The sequence below is a fragment of the Rhinopithecus roxellana genome, chromosome 1 (genome assembly GCF_007565055.1).
Source record: "Rhinopithecus roxellana isolate Shanxi Qingling chromosome 1, ASM756505v1, whole genome shotgun sequence".
NCBI lineage: Eukaryota > Metazoa > Chordata > Mammalia > Primates > Cercopithecidae > Rhinopithecus > Rhinopithecus roxellana.
Genome location: NC_044549.1, coordinates 180,004,060 through 180,021,870, shown reverse-complemented (window position 1 = coordinate 180,021,870; position 17,811 = coordinate 180,004,060). Strand labels below are relative to the sequence as shown.

The window sequence follows — 17,811 nt, the reverse complement described above, 5'->3', positions numbered from 1 at the left end:
TCTGTGGGGAAAAGAAGATATAACAATCCCTTAGAAAGAAAGTATAATGAAATACTTTTATTTTTCTATTTATTTTCTTTCTATGAAAGAAAATTTTAAAAAATTAACTACAACAACTTTTCAAGACATAGTCTTTAAAATAATATGTAAACAAAAAGTTAAAAAGCTGGGGGACAAAGTTAAAGTGTAGAGTTTTTATTAATTTTTTCTTTGTTTGTTAGTCTGTTTCTTTATGCAATCAGTGTTGAGTTGTTGTCAGTTTAAATTAATGGGTTTTGGTATGCAATCTTCAAGAGATCCATCTCACACGCAAGGTCTCCTGACACATATAGGCTCAAAATAAAGGGATGGAGGAAAATTTACCAAGCAAATGGAAAACAAAACAAAACAAAAAAAGCAGGGGTTGCAATCCTAGTTTCCAACAAAACAGACTTTAAACCAACAAAGATCAAAAAAGGCAAAGGAAGCCATTACATAATGGTAAAAAGTGTAATTCAGCAAGAAGAGCTAACTGTTCTAAATATGTATGCACCTAGATTAATATAGCAAGTTTTTACAGACCTTCAAAGAGACTTAGGCCCCCACACAATAACAGTGGGAGACTTTAACACCTCACAGACAATATTAATAAATTATAAATCCATATAAAGTTGGGAAATTTATATTAACCCAAATAATTTTTTACCTAATTCTTCTTGCTATCGCTTTAATCATCTTAAGGGTACTAGGACACATGACAAAGTCACACAGAAGCATTATTTCTCCACTTCAATGCATTAGAAGAAATTTAACAATGAGTCTATAGTTATATTAAGGAATCTGGTAGAAGAGGGAATCATGTATAAAATAATTATGTTATTTGGATAGATAATTAATTAAAAAAGAAAATTCTAGGCCAGGTGCTGTGGCTCACGCCTGTAATCCCAGCACTTTGGGAGGCCGAGGTGGGCGGATCACCTGAGGTCGGGAGTTCAAGACCAGCCTGACCAACATGGAGAAACCCCGTCTCTACTAAAATACAAAATTAGCTGGGTGTGGTGGGGCATGCCTGTAATCCCAGCTACTTGGGAGGCTGAGGCAGGAAAATCACTTGAACCCAGGAGGCAGAAGTTGCAGTGAGCCGAGATAGTACCATTGCACTACAGCCTGGGCAACAAGAGCAAAACTCCATCTCAAAAAAAAAAAAAAAAAAAAAAAAATCTAAGACTTCCACTAACTAAAGACTTCCTAGGTAGAAAAATCAATATGACAGAATTCCATTTAACTTTATTTGTATATCACCTAGAGCAGTGGTTCTGAAACTTTATACCTCAGAATCACCTAGAAGACCCACCTCTAGAGTGTCTGTCAGTAGTTCTGGGTGAGGACTAGAAATTTCTGTTTTTAAGAAGTTTCCAGATGATGCAGGAACCACACTTTGGGAACCCCTGCCCTCGAGTACACAGTACAATGCTAGGCACAGAGCAGTTACTCGTACATTCTGAACCAAATTGAATTATCTGAACCATAGTGATGGCAAGATACGATTTGACTCATATAGATTCTTAGGCCAGGATTAGCCAAGTTTGTGATTAGTAAAGTGGTTTTAAAAGGGTTTTCCTATGTTATAGACATAGTTTATAATCTTAAGATCTGCCTTGTCGTGCCTTTCCAGGATATTCTAATTGAGTTGGTGATAAGCTAGTTTAAGTATGGTCCTGGGATTTTTCTTCTAGAAACTTCTCTTCTGACTTGCAATCTGATGTGACTCAAGGTCACAGATTACCAGACCATCCAATTATTTAGCAGCAGAATTGTCTTGCTATATCCTTCACCCCGCTAAAAGTCTTTACCTTTGCTGACCCTAAGAGAAGAGAATTTATACCACAAGACTGACAGTCCTACAGAACTGAGAATTCTTTATCAATGGGCAGAGACAGCCCTATCCTTAATTTCAACCCCTTTTGATATAGAAGGGATCATTCTCAGCATCCACATGCTGGGAAATATTATTGGCATTATTCATGAAACAACAGCCAGGACAGTGACCACAGGAGGTCTGCTCATAATGACCTGCTTAGTGGGTACCCTTAAAAGATTTACTACATCAAGTTTTTATTAAGGCACCTCTTCCAGGCTATTGCTCTTTTCATATGCATCACAATGGTTTCTCAAGTAGTTTTAATGTGGAAATGCAAAAATGTCAAGCATTTCTCCCCCACTCACCACTCCTCTCTTTCTTTTCCCAGGTTGTGATGAATAACTTAAGCCCAGCCTGGAAATCATTCAAAGTATCCGTAAATTCTCTATGCAGCGGAGACCCAGACCGCCGGCTGAAGGTCAGAAATCTGTGTCCAAGAAATGTGATTTTTTAAAAAAATGTATTTAATCCTCCTCTTTTCAAAATAGTATTGGCAAACCCCAAATTTTCTTTACAATGTAGCCAACCCTCTCATCTTTTAGCATCTTAATGGAAGAAACAAGGGCTATTTCTTCTGCTAGGGCCATTGAAGCTCATGTGAAAGCCCAAAATAAATTCCAATTGTGTTATATCAAGAGGCAAAACCCACGTCTTCTGAAAGACAAAACCATGACAATAAATTCAGGGTATAAATGAGAGTTATTAAAATGAAAATGGTGTCATATCAATTATCTACTGTTACATAACAGAATAATGCAAAATTTAGTAGCTTAGAACAAGAAGCATTTATTTAGATTATGATTCTGGGTACTGGCAAGTTGGGCTGAACTAATCTAGGTGGCTCTTCTGTTGGTCTTGCCTGGACTTTCTCAGACATTTGTGATCAGCTACCCAAGAGGAGGGTGGTTCTGCTTCTGGGGGTTGGCTGGCTGTCGTCTGGAATGAGAGGAGGAGTGGGGCCATATGGCTCTCATCATCCCCAGGCCAGCTTGGACTAACACACACAGTGAACTTAGGGTTCTAAGAATGCAAGAACAGAACCCTATAAGACCTCTTTAGGGCCTCATCATCCCCAGGCCAGCTTGGACTAACACACACAGTGAACTTAGGGTTCTAAGAATGCAAGAACAGAACCCCATAAGACCTCTTTAGGGCCTAGGCTCAGAACTCACACAGGTCACTTTCTGCACAGTCTAGGTCAAAGCAAGTCACATGATCAATACAGACTTAAAGGGTGAGGAGATAGACTACATCTCTTGGTGGGAGAAACTCCAAAGTATTGTGGCCACTTTTTCAATCTATCACAAAGGCTTTTTGAGCACCTTGGGAATGTAAAAGTTGGAAGAAAATATGCATTCGGAATCACCAAAGGAAGACCCTAGGCTGAATGCCAGAAGCAGATTTCAGGAGATGTTTTTTATAGTCCATGCTCTGGCCTTTCTTCTACCGTGAAAGTCTAGAAGTTCCTTGTTGTCAATGGCCCAGAGTTGATTCAACCAATTAAGGATAACTAAGCAAATTTACTGGAGACTTGTGCCTATAAACTAAAAGGCCAATTGATTAATGTTCAGTGAAAAACACAACCATCAACCAGACCCGGCAGCCATATCAGCTTCTCAAGGGCATTTTCTTGTGGGCAAACCATGGAGAAGACAATCATCAGAATGTTGCTGTGATTGCCTGAAATCAGAAATGGGTAACTGAGACAGTTAATGGCTTCATTCGCTGAAAACCAGGAGTGCCCACCTCCACTGTCCATCAGGCAGAGTAAACATTCATGTTGACTTTTCAGGGGAACTAATCCCCTGGAAAGTGTTAGCTGGGCACTGAAGATGTTTGCCTTAGTAGCTTTACATTTTCCTCATTACTTTTGCCCTACAAACCTTCTGACAGATACAATTTTTTGATTCATCGATGTGCTCCGTCAGGTTAGAATCCCATCTGATTGGTTAATTCCAAGTTCTTTAAGGTGGCTTTATATTCTTTGCTTAAAACCATTCTGTATGAGCTTTGCAGTTGAACTCTTAGCAGACATATTCACTTCCATGTTCTTGAGGAGCAACTCAGAGTTGCACCTGATATCTCTGTAAGAACCGAGATACTCAAGCCTCAACCCCACTGGAAACCTTCAATTCAAAATCAGGATTCCTGGTTATTTGGTGCTTCATGTGGAAGCTCCTATGCAGAATGGTCAAGAGCTGTGACTTCAGGCATAGGATGGCAGTTATCACTTACACTTTGAGTAGCACCCTCCTATTCCCAGAGAGGTAAATGACCCTCTTTGGCCAGAAATAAAATAATACCTCTTTTAGCCATATATCAGCTTTTTATGAGGAGTCATTAAATGGATAAAAGGAGAGGGTCATCTGTAATTGAATTTTTAAAATGCAGAAAAGGAACACTTTGTCACTTTGTGAGTGCTCTGCTGCCTGTAGAGAAATAAGTGGGAGCTAAGGAAATAGATGACTGATTGATAGAAGATAGATAGATGATAGAGGAAAGAGAGGAAGAAAGAATGTGAGAAGGAAGAATAGAGGAAAAGAAGGAAAAAAAGAAGAAAGGAAGGAGAAAGGAAGGGAGTGGGGAAAGAAGGATCAGGGTTTTTCCACACGTGCACTATTGATGTTTGGATTTTGCTGCGGGGAGCTGTCCTGTGCCTGTAGGATCCTTAACAGCAACCTTAGCTAGTAGATGCCAGTAGTATTCCACCCTCTGTCACATACACACTCACACACCTTGCTTCCTGTGTCAGTCTGACAATCAAAAGTGTATTCAGACATTGCCAAATGTTCTCTAGAGGGTAAAATCACTTCCAGATAAGAACCACTGGTATAGTACATCAAACATATTATACATTAGAGTCACCTGGGAGCCTTGTTAAAAATCCTCAAGAACCTATGAAAATGTTTTAATTTCTTTTAAAATCAGAAGAAGAGAATCAACATGTAAGATTAACTAAAATATTCAAAAATTTTTTTCTTGCATCAGAAAGCAACCAACTTTTTAGGGTCCATGAAAATCTGTTGTGTCAAGAGGGGCCCATAAAGGCAAAAGTGCCTAGGGTCAATGAAAGTCACACTGTGTTCCTATCTCAAACATCATATCATCTCATCAGAAAATACTTCAGTATGTATTGCTAACAGATAATAAATCTTTCCATTAATAAAACTACAAAACATTACTCTTTTTTTTTTTTCTTTTTTTTTTTTTGAGACGGAGTCTCGCTCTGTCGCCCAGGCTGGAGTGCAGTGGCCAGATCTCAGCTCACTGCAAGCTCCGCCTCCCGGGTTCATGCCATTCTCCTGCCTCAGCCTCCCGAGTAGCTGGGACTACAGGCGCCCGCCACCTCGCCCGGCTAGTTTTTTGTATTTTTTAGTAGAGATGGGGTTTCACCGTGTTAGCCAGGATGGCCCCGATCTCCTGACCTCGTGATCCGCCCATCTCGGCCTCCCAAAGAGCTGGGATTACAGGCTTGAGCCACCGCGCCCGGCCCAAAACATTACTCTTAAGAATACTAACTATACTTCCGTAATGCCACCAAATATTCTGTCATTGTTTATTTTTGCCAGTCTCTCATTTATTAAACAATTGTTTCTATTTGTTTGTTTTTAAGTGAAGATTTAAACAAGGCCTAAGCACTGCATTTGACTGAGATGTCTCTGAAGCCTCCTTTAATCAGTTCGTTCTCACTCCCCTTTTTTTCCCCCTTGTAATTTACTTAGTGAAGAAACCAGGCTGGTTTGTCCCATAGCATTTCTCACGTTCTGTGTTTCCTATAAATGCATATTTGGAACTTGGTCAGATTTCAGGGTCTGTTTTCTGGTAAGAATGCCCCGGTATTATTAAGAATTTATGGATTTTTGCTGTATTTCAGTGTTTCCATCTATTTCAGTTATTATAATTCCTTTGAAATCTTAAGTTGTCCCATATTTGGCCAATAAAAACTTCTTCAAGTTGGCTCTTGAATTCTTTTGATATAAACTTAGTAATGCTTAATAACATCCTTGCTTTCTGGAATGAATTTTTGAACTAAATTAATTTTGAAATTTTATAATTCCTTTTCTTCATTATATATATATATATTTCTATGGATGCAGAGCCATATTTTAATGTCTCTTGAAATCATCCCTCTCCATAGTTAGACCTATAGCACATAGAACAGTCAGGTTCATTTGTTTCACTTTGTTTTCAATTTTTAGACATTTTTTTTCAAATTTAATTTTGCCTTATAATTGTATTAAATGTTTACATGGTTCCAAAGTCAAAACTGCAGAACAGGGCATATTCAGAAAAGATTAACTTCCATTACTGTCTCTTCTACCTTTTACCTTCATTTTGTAGCATATTTTTGTATACTACGTTTTATAGCATATTTTAATACCTGGTAGAGTTAACCATATCCAATTCTGTATTTCTTGCCTTCTTAAGGGTTTTTCTGGATATTTTACCAGTTTTTTCCATTGAGCTTTATAAACAACTTATCTAATACCAGAAGAAAACCCAAAACTTGATAATATTTTATTGAGATTGCATTTAACTTGTGAATTAGGCAGAATTTTCTCTTTATAATATTGAGTTTTCCTATCCTAGAATATGGCATGTGTTTTCATTTATTCAAGTCTCCTTTTGTGTTTTGCAGGAGTGCTTAATGTTTTTTCTCTTATTTTCTATGTACCTCTTAGAACCTCTGACTATTGTTTGCATATATGAAGGTCATTGAATTTTTTCTTAAACTAGTTTATTTGTTTAAGAGAACTTAAATTTGTTCTCTTATTGTTTATAGTAATTTTCCCATTAATTTTGCTTTTTTCCTTTCCTTTCCTTTCCTTTCCTTTCCTTTCCTTTCCTTTCCTTTCCCTTCCCTCCCCTCCCCTCCCCTCCCCTCCCCTCCCCTCCCCTCCCCTCCCCTCCCCTCCCCTCCCCTCCCCTTCCCTTCCCTTCCCTTTCCTTTCCTTTCCTTTCTTTTTGAGACGGAGTCTTGCTCTGTCACCCAGGCTGGAGTGCAGTGGCATGATCTAGGCTTGCTACAACCTCTGCCTCCCAGCTTCAAGTGATTTCCCTGCCATGGCCTCCTGAGTAGCTATGATTACAGGCGTGTGCCACCACGCCCAGCTAATTTTTATATTTTTAGTAGAGATGGGGTTTCACCATGTTGGCCAGGTTGGTCTCAAACACCTGACCGTAAGTGATCTGCCCACCTTGGCCTCCCAAAGTGCTGGGATTACAGGCATGAACCACCGTGCCCAGCCTGTTTTTTCCCAAATATATAATCATACTACTTGAAAATAGAGATAGTTTTTATCCTTACCCCTTTTTTTTCTTCTAATACCCTCAATGTGATAGATGGCAGTGGAGGTAGAGGGCCTCCTTGTCTTATTCATGAACATAGTAGAAAATTCTATAGTGTTTCCCCATCAATTCTGGCAGAGATTAATTTTTTTGTAGAGACAGAGTCTTGCTATGTTGCCCAGGCTGGTCTCAAACTCCTGGGCTCAAGCAACCCTCTCCCTCAGCCTCCTAAAGTGCTGGGATTACATGTGGGAGCCAATGCATCTGGCTGGGATTCATTTTTTCATGTAACTCTGAGGGTATCAGACACTCAGTGCTTTCTCAGTCATGTCTACTGAGCCCTAAATACCTATGATATTCAATACAATTAAATACCTTAAATATTCAGATAATGTTTTTACCGGTTATCATAACCCAAGAGATAACACCACAACATGCTAAAATGTCTTTGAACTGTATAAAAGGCATTACACTACTACTTTCTATGGCATCCTAGACATGCCATATTCTAGGATAGGAAGACTCAATATACATTATTTCTACAGCATATTAGAGTTTATAAAGCCCTTATCAAAATCCTAATTTCATTTACTTCTAACCACATTGTGAGGTAGGTTCCATTTTCTTCATTTTACAGATGAGGAAACAGACTCAAAAACCCAAGCTGTTAAATGTCAAATTCAATGTTGTTTTGATCAGATTGCACTGCCTCTATTTTATTGTGTTATATTTATTAGAAAATAAATCATCCTGATAAGCATATTTCTTGACCTTTTCAACCAGAATGATTTGTTTACCATTATTCTAATATTTAACAGAAGTAAGATTTGTCTTTATGTAACATTTCATAAAGTCTGAGACACTAAAGGAAAGTCTTTCAATAAAACTATAACACAATGTTACTTAATAATGTATGATTTACAAGAAAATATGTACCTCTTAGATTCTAGGAACTATGGCATTAACCACTTTCTTTGATTTGATCAACATATTGTTAATACCCAGAACATATTCTTTAGGAGGCAATGCTGATGTTCGGAATAGATTCTTCCAGAGGATGTTCTTAGAGAAGAGAAGGGTGAGAGGGCACTGTCAGCAAGTATTTACTCATAACCCAATTATGCCTAGCACTGTGGAAAACTGTCATGCCAGAACAGTCTTGACAAACACCATATAAGCACCCTGAGGCCATTTAATCACACGCATTCTAGGGCTATTTTCTATATCTTTCTCTAATTTCCAAACCACACAAGTAATATGGATACTTTCCCCTATACAAAATTCATCAGGCATGCTCAGAGTATGGTTGATAAGAGCTATTTGCCTTGAAGGGGAAACTAAGGTGATAGCATCAGTTGTTCTGGATCACTTTGCCCCCATGCCTTATGTAGGAGATAGGCTGAGCCCATGGTACAGTAAAGGAAATGGCAGAAGAGGAGGAGAAGCAGGTAGCCAAAGTCAAAGTAGAAGTGAGTAAGACCCAGGAACTCACTAAGGGGTGAAAGGAGGCCCAAATGCAAGTCTAAAGCAACAATGACATTTCACCCACAATTCACCTCGCTTGTTTTTTGCGCCCCCTGTCTTAGGCTGCCATGCCTGGCTGATTTAAAGAGCCATGTTCTTGAGTTGCCTTCTGACACCCCCGAAGTTGGATTCCTGGCCAATCAGGAAAGTGCTCTGTTAAATCAGAATCCCACACTCAGTGGTCCTGGAGACTTCATTTTCACAATTTACATAAAAAATGCTGGTTCAGGCCATTTGCCAAGCACACATTGAGAAATACTGTCTTTTTTTTTTTTTTTTTTTTACTTTAAGTTTTTTGAGTTTTTTTACTTTAAGTTCTAGGAAACATGTGCAAAACGTGTAGGTTTGTTACATAGGTATACATGGGCCATGGTAGTTTGCTGCATTTATCAACCTGTCATCTAGGTTTTAAGCCCCGTATGCATTAGGTATTTGTCCTGATGCTATCCCTCCCCTTGCCTCCCACCCCCTGACAGGTCCCAGTGTATGATGTTCCCCTCCTTGTGTCCATGTCTTCTCATTGTTCCACTCCCACTTATGAGTGAGAACATGTGGTGTTTGGTTTTCTGTTCCTGTGTTAGTTTGCTGAGAATGACGGCTTCCAACTTCATCCATGTCCCTGTAAAGGACATGAACTCATTCTTCTTTATGACTGCATAGTATTCCACGGTGTATACATGCCCCATTTTCTTTACCCAGTCTATCACTGATGAGCATTTGGGTTGGGTCTGTGTCTTTACTATTGTAAATAGTGCTGTGATAAACTTACATGTGCATGTGTCTTTATAGTAGAATGATTTATAACCCTTTGGGTATATACCTGTAATGGGATTGCTGAGTCAAATGGTGTTTCTGGTTCTAGATCCTTGAGGAAATACTACACTATCTTCCGCAATGGTTGAACTAATTTACACTCCCACCAACAGAGTAAAAGTGTTCCTATTTCTCCAAGCCTCACCAGCATCTGTTGTTTCCTGACTTTTTAATAATCAACATTCTAACTGGTGTGAGATGGTACCTCATTGTGGTTTTGATTTGCATTTCTCTAATGACCAGTGATGATGAGCTTTTTTTCATGTGTTTCGTGGCTGCTTAAATGCCTTCTTTGGAGAAGTGTCTGTTCATATCCTTCACCCACTTTTTGATGGGATTGTTTTTTTCTTGTAAATTTGTTTAAGTTCCTTATAGGTTCCAGATATTAGATCTTTGTCAGATGAATAGATTGCAAAAAGAGAAATACTGTCTTTCTACTGATCCTCCAAACCTAGCTGACTCACTGCAGGTACCACCCTAATGTAGTTCAGCACTGTTTCTGATGCCTTACTGAGAGGCTGAGTGTATATGTATATGTGTATATGTATGGGTACATTCTGTTCTTCCTCCTATAAGAAATCCTTAACAGCTGTCTTTTGATTACATCCAACTATTCATATCCTTCTCATTTCATGTGTGACCAGGCCAACTTCAATTGAAATTGTATTTTCTCCACAAATTCACTGTCTTTGCTTCGGCTTCTGTGAGTCAGACTGACACACTACTGCCAAATGGATTTGAGTTCATTCACAGACTTTGCCTTGGAACTTCTCCCTTTATTCCCAGCCTCGTGTGACTCTTAACCCCTGGGTCCCTACTTGCCTCTTATTTTGTCTCTGATCTTTTATAATTAACTGCATGTTTGTTTTCTTTCTGTTTCATGCTGATTTTTTTCTAGCAAACCTAGTTCTTACTGCTTGGAAAGGAAAGGACAAGTTCCAACCCCCAGATCTGAATCCTTGGCATTGGCCCCAGTTCAGCCCCATTAATTCCCCCAAATGGCTTTAATCACTATATACAAATTACATAAATATTTCATGATTATTGGTGCAAAACACAGGCAGTTGGAATTGAGGAGTCCACTGCTATGTTCAGTATTGTTGGAAACACCTGCAACAAAGAACCTGGCATTTTTAGGCAATTGAAAGCAATTTCACCTTCCTCTCTATGTGCCTTATATTTATAATGGGAAAAACATCCTTGGATGGCTCATAGTCCTCTTGAGTTTTCTTGAGATCTGGTCAGATTCAAGTGCTTTCTTTATGGCCTTCTGGACTCAAGAGCTGCTGGTTTTGTGCCTGTCAATAGTTCATTCTTCTAAATGTCCTGGAATTCACCTGATTGCAGACTCATGGAGGTGTCTCTATATTGGATCAACCATAGCACAGGAATTGAGTCCACTTAACTAAATGGCACCCCTGAGTACAGCAGGCTGCCTCTACTGAAATCGGAAATCAATACTGCAGCATGAAAAAGCAGTAGCCAGCTCAAATAGTGTTAAATCATGCAGGAATCAAGGAGATTTCTGAATTGAGAGAAAAATTACATATTCTCTCAACTTTAATAATTCTTTCTTTTCATTAATATTATCATCTTATATTACAGATGAGGAAATTAAGAATCTGTGTTTTAGCAAATTGCTTATAATTACAGAGCTTAATTTGTACAGCCTTAGTTTAAACCTGGGTCTCTCCTGCTCTATAATCTCTGCTCTTCACTATTTAAAAAACAGTTAATATTTACTGAGCACTTACCAGGTACCAGATACTATGATGGGCACCTTAATTAAATTTTCTCGTTGAACTCTGTAATTATTCTAGCTTAAGCAAAGCCGCAGTAACAAAGAGACCCCATGTAGTAGAAGTTAATTTCTTGCTCACATAACAATCAAAGGTAAAACTTTCATATCAATGTTTACCTCTCCTTCATGAAGTAATTCAGTAACTCAGGTTGTTTCTATCTTATAGCTCATCCATATCTTAGGAACTTATTTTTGTTTGCATCCAACAGGCAAAAGGGGAAAAAATGTGAAGAAGCCTCTCTCTAAAAGTTTTAGCTGAAAACAACATCTAGCATTGCTGCCTATATTCCAATGAGTAGAACTCAGTCACATAGCCACAGTAAATGGCAAGAGAAACCAGGAAATGTGGCCTAGTAGGATGCCTAGAAATAGAAGGAAACAGATTTTGGTGAATTGGCTGGCTCTTCCACAGGGAGACACTCTTTTTATCCTCATTTTGCAAATGGGAAAACTGAGACTAATAAAGATTAAATAACTAGCCTAAATTCACAGAGCTAGTCAGTGGCATTGAAAGGATCAGTCTTTATGACTCTGGAACCTAAACTCCATATCAGAACCTAAAGTCCAACAAAACCTTCTGTAATGATGGAAATATTCTGTATCTGCACTGTTCAAAAGAGTAGCCACTACCCACATGTGACCAAAGCAATTCTTTCCCAACCTCTCCTTTCTCTTCAAGCCTCCTTCTTATTTTCAGTCCACCCATTCTGATATCCCATTCCCTTTTCTTCAAAAAACATCATCCTTCCCATCCACCAAGGAGAAAATTCTGCCCCTTCATGTGTCAAGCCTCTGCCACCAATGGCACCTCTCTTCTGTCCAGTCTTTAGTGACTCCAAATTGGAAGAAATGGGCTCTTCCACAAAGGGGGGTCAACACTAGATGCTTCAATGTCAAAATAACTTTTTCATTAGTGAAAATTAGATCTGATTTCCTCACTGTCTAAAAAGAGAGCCTACCTTTCCAAAGCAAGTGCTAGTTTGTTTGTTTGTTTGTTTTCTCCAAGAAACCATATAAACTGATCTTACATAAAAAAGAACCTTGGGAGTTAGTGTTTCAGTGGGGAAAACAGAAAAGTTCTGGACAAAGATGTTGGTAATCGTTGCAACACAATATGAATATACTTAATGCCACAGAGTTGTCAATTAAAAATAAATGGCAAATTTTATGTTATGTATCTTTTACCACAATAAAAATTAAATTTAGAAAAAGACTTCTTCCTGTTAACATGACTTTGAACCTGCTCCTTGTGAAACAACTGCCTGACATTATTGTACTACAGCATGTTTAACTCCTGCCTAAAGCTGGCATACCTTACCTATAATGGCTCTTGTTCTCTCAGCAATCTGGGATGAGGGTATGGCAGCTCCTAAGTGACTCTTTCTGACTCCTAAATTCCTCCCTTTTGGAAACCCTTGCAGGCAATGGGTAAGGTCCTTCCTTGCTCAATCATTATGAGGGAAGAGGCCAAAAGAGGTGGTAAAACCTGGCCAAACCGTTTTATTGAAAAAATTGTCCATGGTCATGCTCTGTCTTTGATTTTTTAAAAAATGTGTTTGAAAAAGTCATCTTTGGAAAATACTTTGCAAGTCTGAACTAAAAGTATCAAATGAATGCTATTCAGTGCCCTGATGAGGTTTCTAGTTGAAAGTAAGGAAGTAGCCCTCTTATTATCTGGGTGGACATTTCCCTACTAGAGAGAATGTCCATCTAAATAAATTGCAATTGCTGCAACTAGAAGTAGTTTCCTCACATTATTAATCCACCTGCATCCCCTTCTACAGTGAAAATGGATAGCTAACCATCTACTGGGAAGATACTTGGGGAAAACTGGGACCTGGATAAAGTTGCTTAATGATGGAGGGAAGGATTCTTCTGAGTAGAAATTCTGAGAATCCCTCAATGCAATTTTGTGTCATAATTCAAACTGATAGGACTCACTGCTCTGTTTAAATAATGCTGTGTTCCGGTAACACTGATTATGCTGGTTGCTCTTAGTTGATTGTTTGTTTATTTAGTTTAAAATATTTTTAATGTGAGTTACTCTATAGTTTATTGCACTATTTGTTCACACAGAAACTGAAAAAGTTACCTCAAGATCTCAATTTTATTTTTGCACATTTGGAAATGTTTTTAACCTAGCCTTGTCAATAGGAAGGTTTTCACAAACTGGGTTGACATCCCAATAGGCCTTTTCATTGAGTCAGCTTCTGCAGGGCATTCAGCTTCTCTCCCACATTTTACACATTAAACCTGAATGTTGTTTAAAAAAGAAGAAAATATCACAATCTGCAGCCATCCTGGGCTTTTCTTCTGGAAAGTATTGTCGGTAGAATCATCGAATAAAACGTGGAGAGACCTGTCTCTTAGGAAGAAGGTCAGCTTTCATAAAGAAAGAGTCCTTGAAGCAAAGGGAAATGACCCTTTCTTAGATGCTTGGCAGAACAGTCCCATAGGCCCTCCTTCCCAGGAGCTGGAGGAGGTATCAGCATCTCCTTAAAGTTATGGTGCTTGTAAGATCCCACCTGTCTGCAGTGTTTATACTTCCCACAAAGATTAAGGAAAGCCAGGAGGACTTTGTTTGTGTGGAGCACACAAAACAAATATCAAGAAAGAGCAAATTGGCTGACCTCATAAGAAATGAATTATTTTCTCTCTGAGAGTGTGTGAATTGTTCCTTCCTGGGACCCTGAACTCATTGAAAATGAGCATAAATGCTTTTGGACAATTCCAATGAATAGAAGAAAGTTAGAATGATCATCACCCCCACATCCACCCCATGCAATTTAGAGAGAAACCAGGTAGAGATGAAGAGATGCCTCCTCATGTTGCCTACAGAGGCCACTCATGCTGCATGGCTCCAGTCAGGATCCCCGTCTCACCGGGTCTCGTCTCCAGCTTCTTTGCTGGTACAGAAACTCAGCTTTGTCCAATCACTCAGACTTGGTGGGACCTGGAAGAACTGACTCATGCAAAAGGCAGATGCATAAGTCAGGAGGCCAACATAGTAATTTACAAAATAAATAAATTAATTAATTAAATGTAAATAAATAAATTTGGCAAGAAGTATAATTATCAAGCTCCATACAGGGAACCTATTTCCTGATACCTGAATACTTTTGAAGAAGAATTAGCAACCAAAATATGTTATTTGGTGAACAGAAAAATCAAGGCAAGGGCACATGAGGAGTCTAGAGAGAGTCAACTCTGGTCAGCAGTTGTGACTGAAAGACTCAAGAGTCTGGAGCATCTGATTAAGTTAATACGGTGCTTGATCTTAAACATACAGATAATTCAGCCGGGCGCAGTAACTCACACCTGTAATCCCAGCATTTAGGAAGGCCGCGTGGGGCAGATCACGAGGTCAGGAGATTAAGACAATCCTAGCCAACATGGTGAAACCCTGTCTCTACTAAAATTACAAAAAAATAAATAAATAACATTAGCTGGATGTGGTGGCACATGCCTGTAATCCCAGCTCCTCAGGAGGCTGAGGCAGGAGAATCTGTTGAACCAGGGAGTCGGAGGTTGCAGTGAGTTGAGATCACACCACTGCACTCCAGCCAGGTTACAGAGCGAGACTCCCTCTCAAAATAAATAAATGAATAAATACAGATAATTCTAGGCTTTCATGTACTCATTAAAGCTGATTTCTAACTGACTCCCAATTCCTGAGGTGAGCCATGATATATCTTGTCAATGTATAATTTTCAAAAAGTTAAAAGTATGACTCTCATTGAACTATCAAATGAATATGTATCAAAATTTTATTCAACTCATTAATTAATGAGGTAACCACTAAGAAGATAAAACTTCTCCAAGAGCATTATGGGGAATTTAATTTACATAGTCCTTTTATTTAAACAGGACTAAGATTTCTAGATACAAAATTAATTAATGTCTTTAGGGGCAATAAACCATAAACTTCAGGGTAATCTTTACACCAGAAGGAAATCATTGCATCATATACAAGTTTAACATGTATCACTTTACAGAGTCTGAGCCCTCAGGTATTAGTAATAAATAGTAAATAGCAGAAACAAATAATGGTAAATTCTTATAGGAAACTATATCATCCTTGGATGGGCCTATTAAATAATGATTAAGTATGGCATTGAAAGGGCTTACAGTCACACTCTTGGACTTGTCTTCAGGTTGTGGATAATGTTTCTTAACAGATTCAAGTAGTTCCTGAGTTCACATTTCTAGAAGATCCTGATATATGCCTTAAATTCCCATCTGTCCCTCTTCATTGCCTTCCCATCTCTGAATAGTTGGCATGTTCTTAACATTCAGGTGTCAACTCAAAACTGAAGCACTCACAGATGCCTTCCCAGACTTCGTTGTTCATACATACATTCCTCCAGTTACCCTTCATCTCATCACCATAGTAATCTCCCTCACAGCACTTACCACCATCTGTGATTATGTTGTTTATTTGTTTACATGTTTATAGTTTGGGTCCTCTACTGAAATGTAAGTGCCAAGGTCTGTGGGAAAGGAACTGGCCTATGTAATTCACCTCTATATCCTCAGCCCCTAAAACAGTGCTTGGCATATAGTAGATTTTTAATAAATACATGCTTAAAGAATGAATGGATGGATGGATGGATGGATGGATGGATGGATGGATGGATGGATGGATAGATGGATAGATGGATGGATACATACACAAGCCCATAGTTACATTAGCTCGATACCATTGATGACACTATACCAGATTTTTTGCTATTTGGTCTCATCTTTTAAAGACCCCTAGAAAAACATCCCTCTTATCTACTCATTCTTATCTCCACATATATCAATGCTAGTGATTAGGTTAATGAGGTTAATGTTTCCATCACATCAGTTATGACCTGGGACACTTCCTTTAATTTAAGACAAGTCTAAATTCATCATGGAAGCTTTCTTTCCTCATTGTCACATCTCGGAGAACATCCCATTGCTACTCATTTATCACCATATTTTCTCCTAACATTTTTTTCCCTTAAATTCAAACATACCTTTCCCTCCACCAGCCATAGGGAATTAGAAGAAGGAAAAAAAGGAAGGGAAGAGTCTGGAGGATGGAGCAACCAACAGAGAAAAGCACTCCCTCAGGAATGAGGGGCTGGAATGCAAGTCACAAAAAAAAAAAAAAAAAAAAGAAAGAAAGAAACAGTATTGTGGCCACATCCGGTTCTCACAGCATAGCTTTTGGAGGGGAAAAAGGCCTAAAATCTTAGAAAAGGAATAGTAAAAAAAGTAGCCTTGTGGATTTTCTAAATGTCAGGTCCTTTTTATTTCACTGGCATATTTTATGGTTTAGTACTTTGCTTCTTTGAACAGTTTCCAGAACAGCAAGGACCAAGTCTAGTACTAACAATGATGAATCCTGGTTTACCTTTGAGCAATGAGATTTTTAATGGAATAAATCAGAAGAGGGATGTGGGGTGAGTGAGACAAAGAGGATTCAATTAAGTCTTAAAATGGGTGAGAAAAGAAAGAGCACCCTAAAATCACTAAATGGACTTGTCAGAAAGCATTACCTCTAGCTCATCTCCCCTGCAGACCAGCTGGCCTTCTTCATAAACTCTCTTACAATGCAATCACCCCTGCTACTCCCAATAATCAAAGTGACTCTTGAAGGCATATGATGTAATGAACCACAACAGACCTTAAGACAAGGTCAGCATATAATCTAGAATAATACTGTCAAACTTTAGCAACATCAGAATCTCCAGGAAGGCTTGTTGAAACTTACAACAAGTTGGGTCCTAACCCCAGAGTCTCTGATTCAGTAAGTCTGGGGTGGGGCCCAAGATTTGCATTTCTAACAAGTTCCCAGATGATGTTGATGCTGCTGGTTCAGAGTTCACGCATAGAGAATGATTCATATAGAACAAATAGTCAAGAGACAGTCTCAACAATACAGTTCCCTCAATTCACCCATCTCCACCTTAAAATTTCTCTATATCTACATCCACTGTTTCTTTTTTACAAAAGCAAGTTTATCTGCCCACTGCACTCCAATTCATCGATTACTCAAAGACTCTTTTCCAGAGTGTTTTAAAGCTAGAAGAAAGATTTGGAGTCATCTCTCAATTGTTGCTTCTTAAATTAACACTATTGATATTTGGAATTGGATAATTCTATGCAGTGCGGGACTGAACTAGGTACTGTAGGATGGTTAGCGAGTCTCTATCAACTAGTTGCAAGTGGCACTGCCCCCCTCAGTGGTTATAATAAAAAATGTCTCCAGAAGCTGCCAAATCACCCTTGTTGAGAACCACTACTCTAGTCAATTGTATCTTTACTCTCTCCCTCTTTGTTGGGATTTAAGGGTGAAAATTCATCACATGCCTTCCTGAGTTTGGGCCAGTTGAGAAACAAAAACAGAACTTGAAAACGTGGCTATCAGTATATAATTTCACTGTTGCTAAAGCTGGCCCCAGTGCACAGGTAGGAATGCCTCTCCTGGGAGATGTTTGGATTGTGATTAACA

At 38.8% G+C, this 17,811-nt stretch overlaps 1 protein-coding gene across 2 annotated transcripts in view; it reads left to right on the top strand.

Annotated features, from left to right (window-relative positions):
• The window catches only part of CPNE4 (copine 4), a 736,278-nt gene that overhangs the window by 376,745 nt on the left and 341,722 nt on the right, over positions 1-17,811 (top strand). For both annotated transcript variants that reach the window (XM_010380265.2, XM_010380256.2), the window contains one exon: positions 2,229-2,318. In XM_010380265.2, the coding sequence (XP_010378567.1) occupies positions 2,229-2,318 (90 nt within the window). The remainder of the gene's footprint in view (positions 1-2,228; positions 2,319-17,811) is intronic.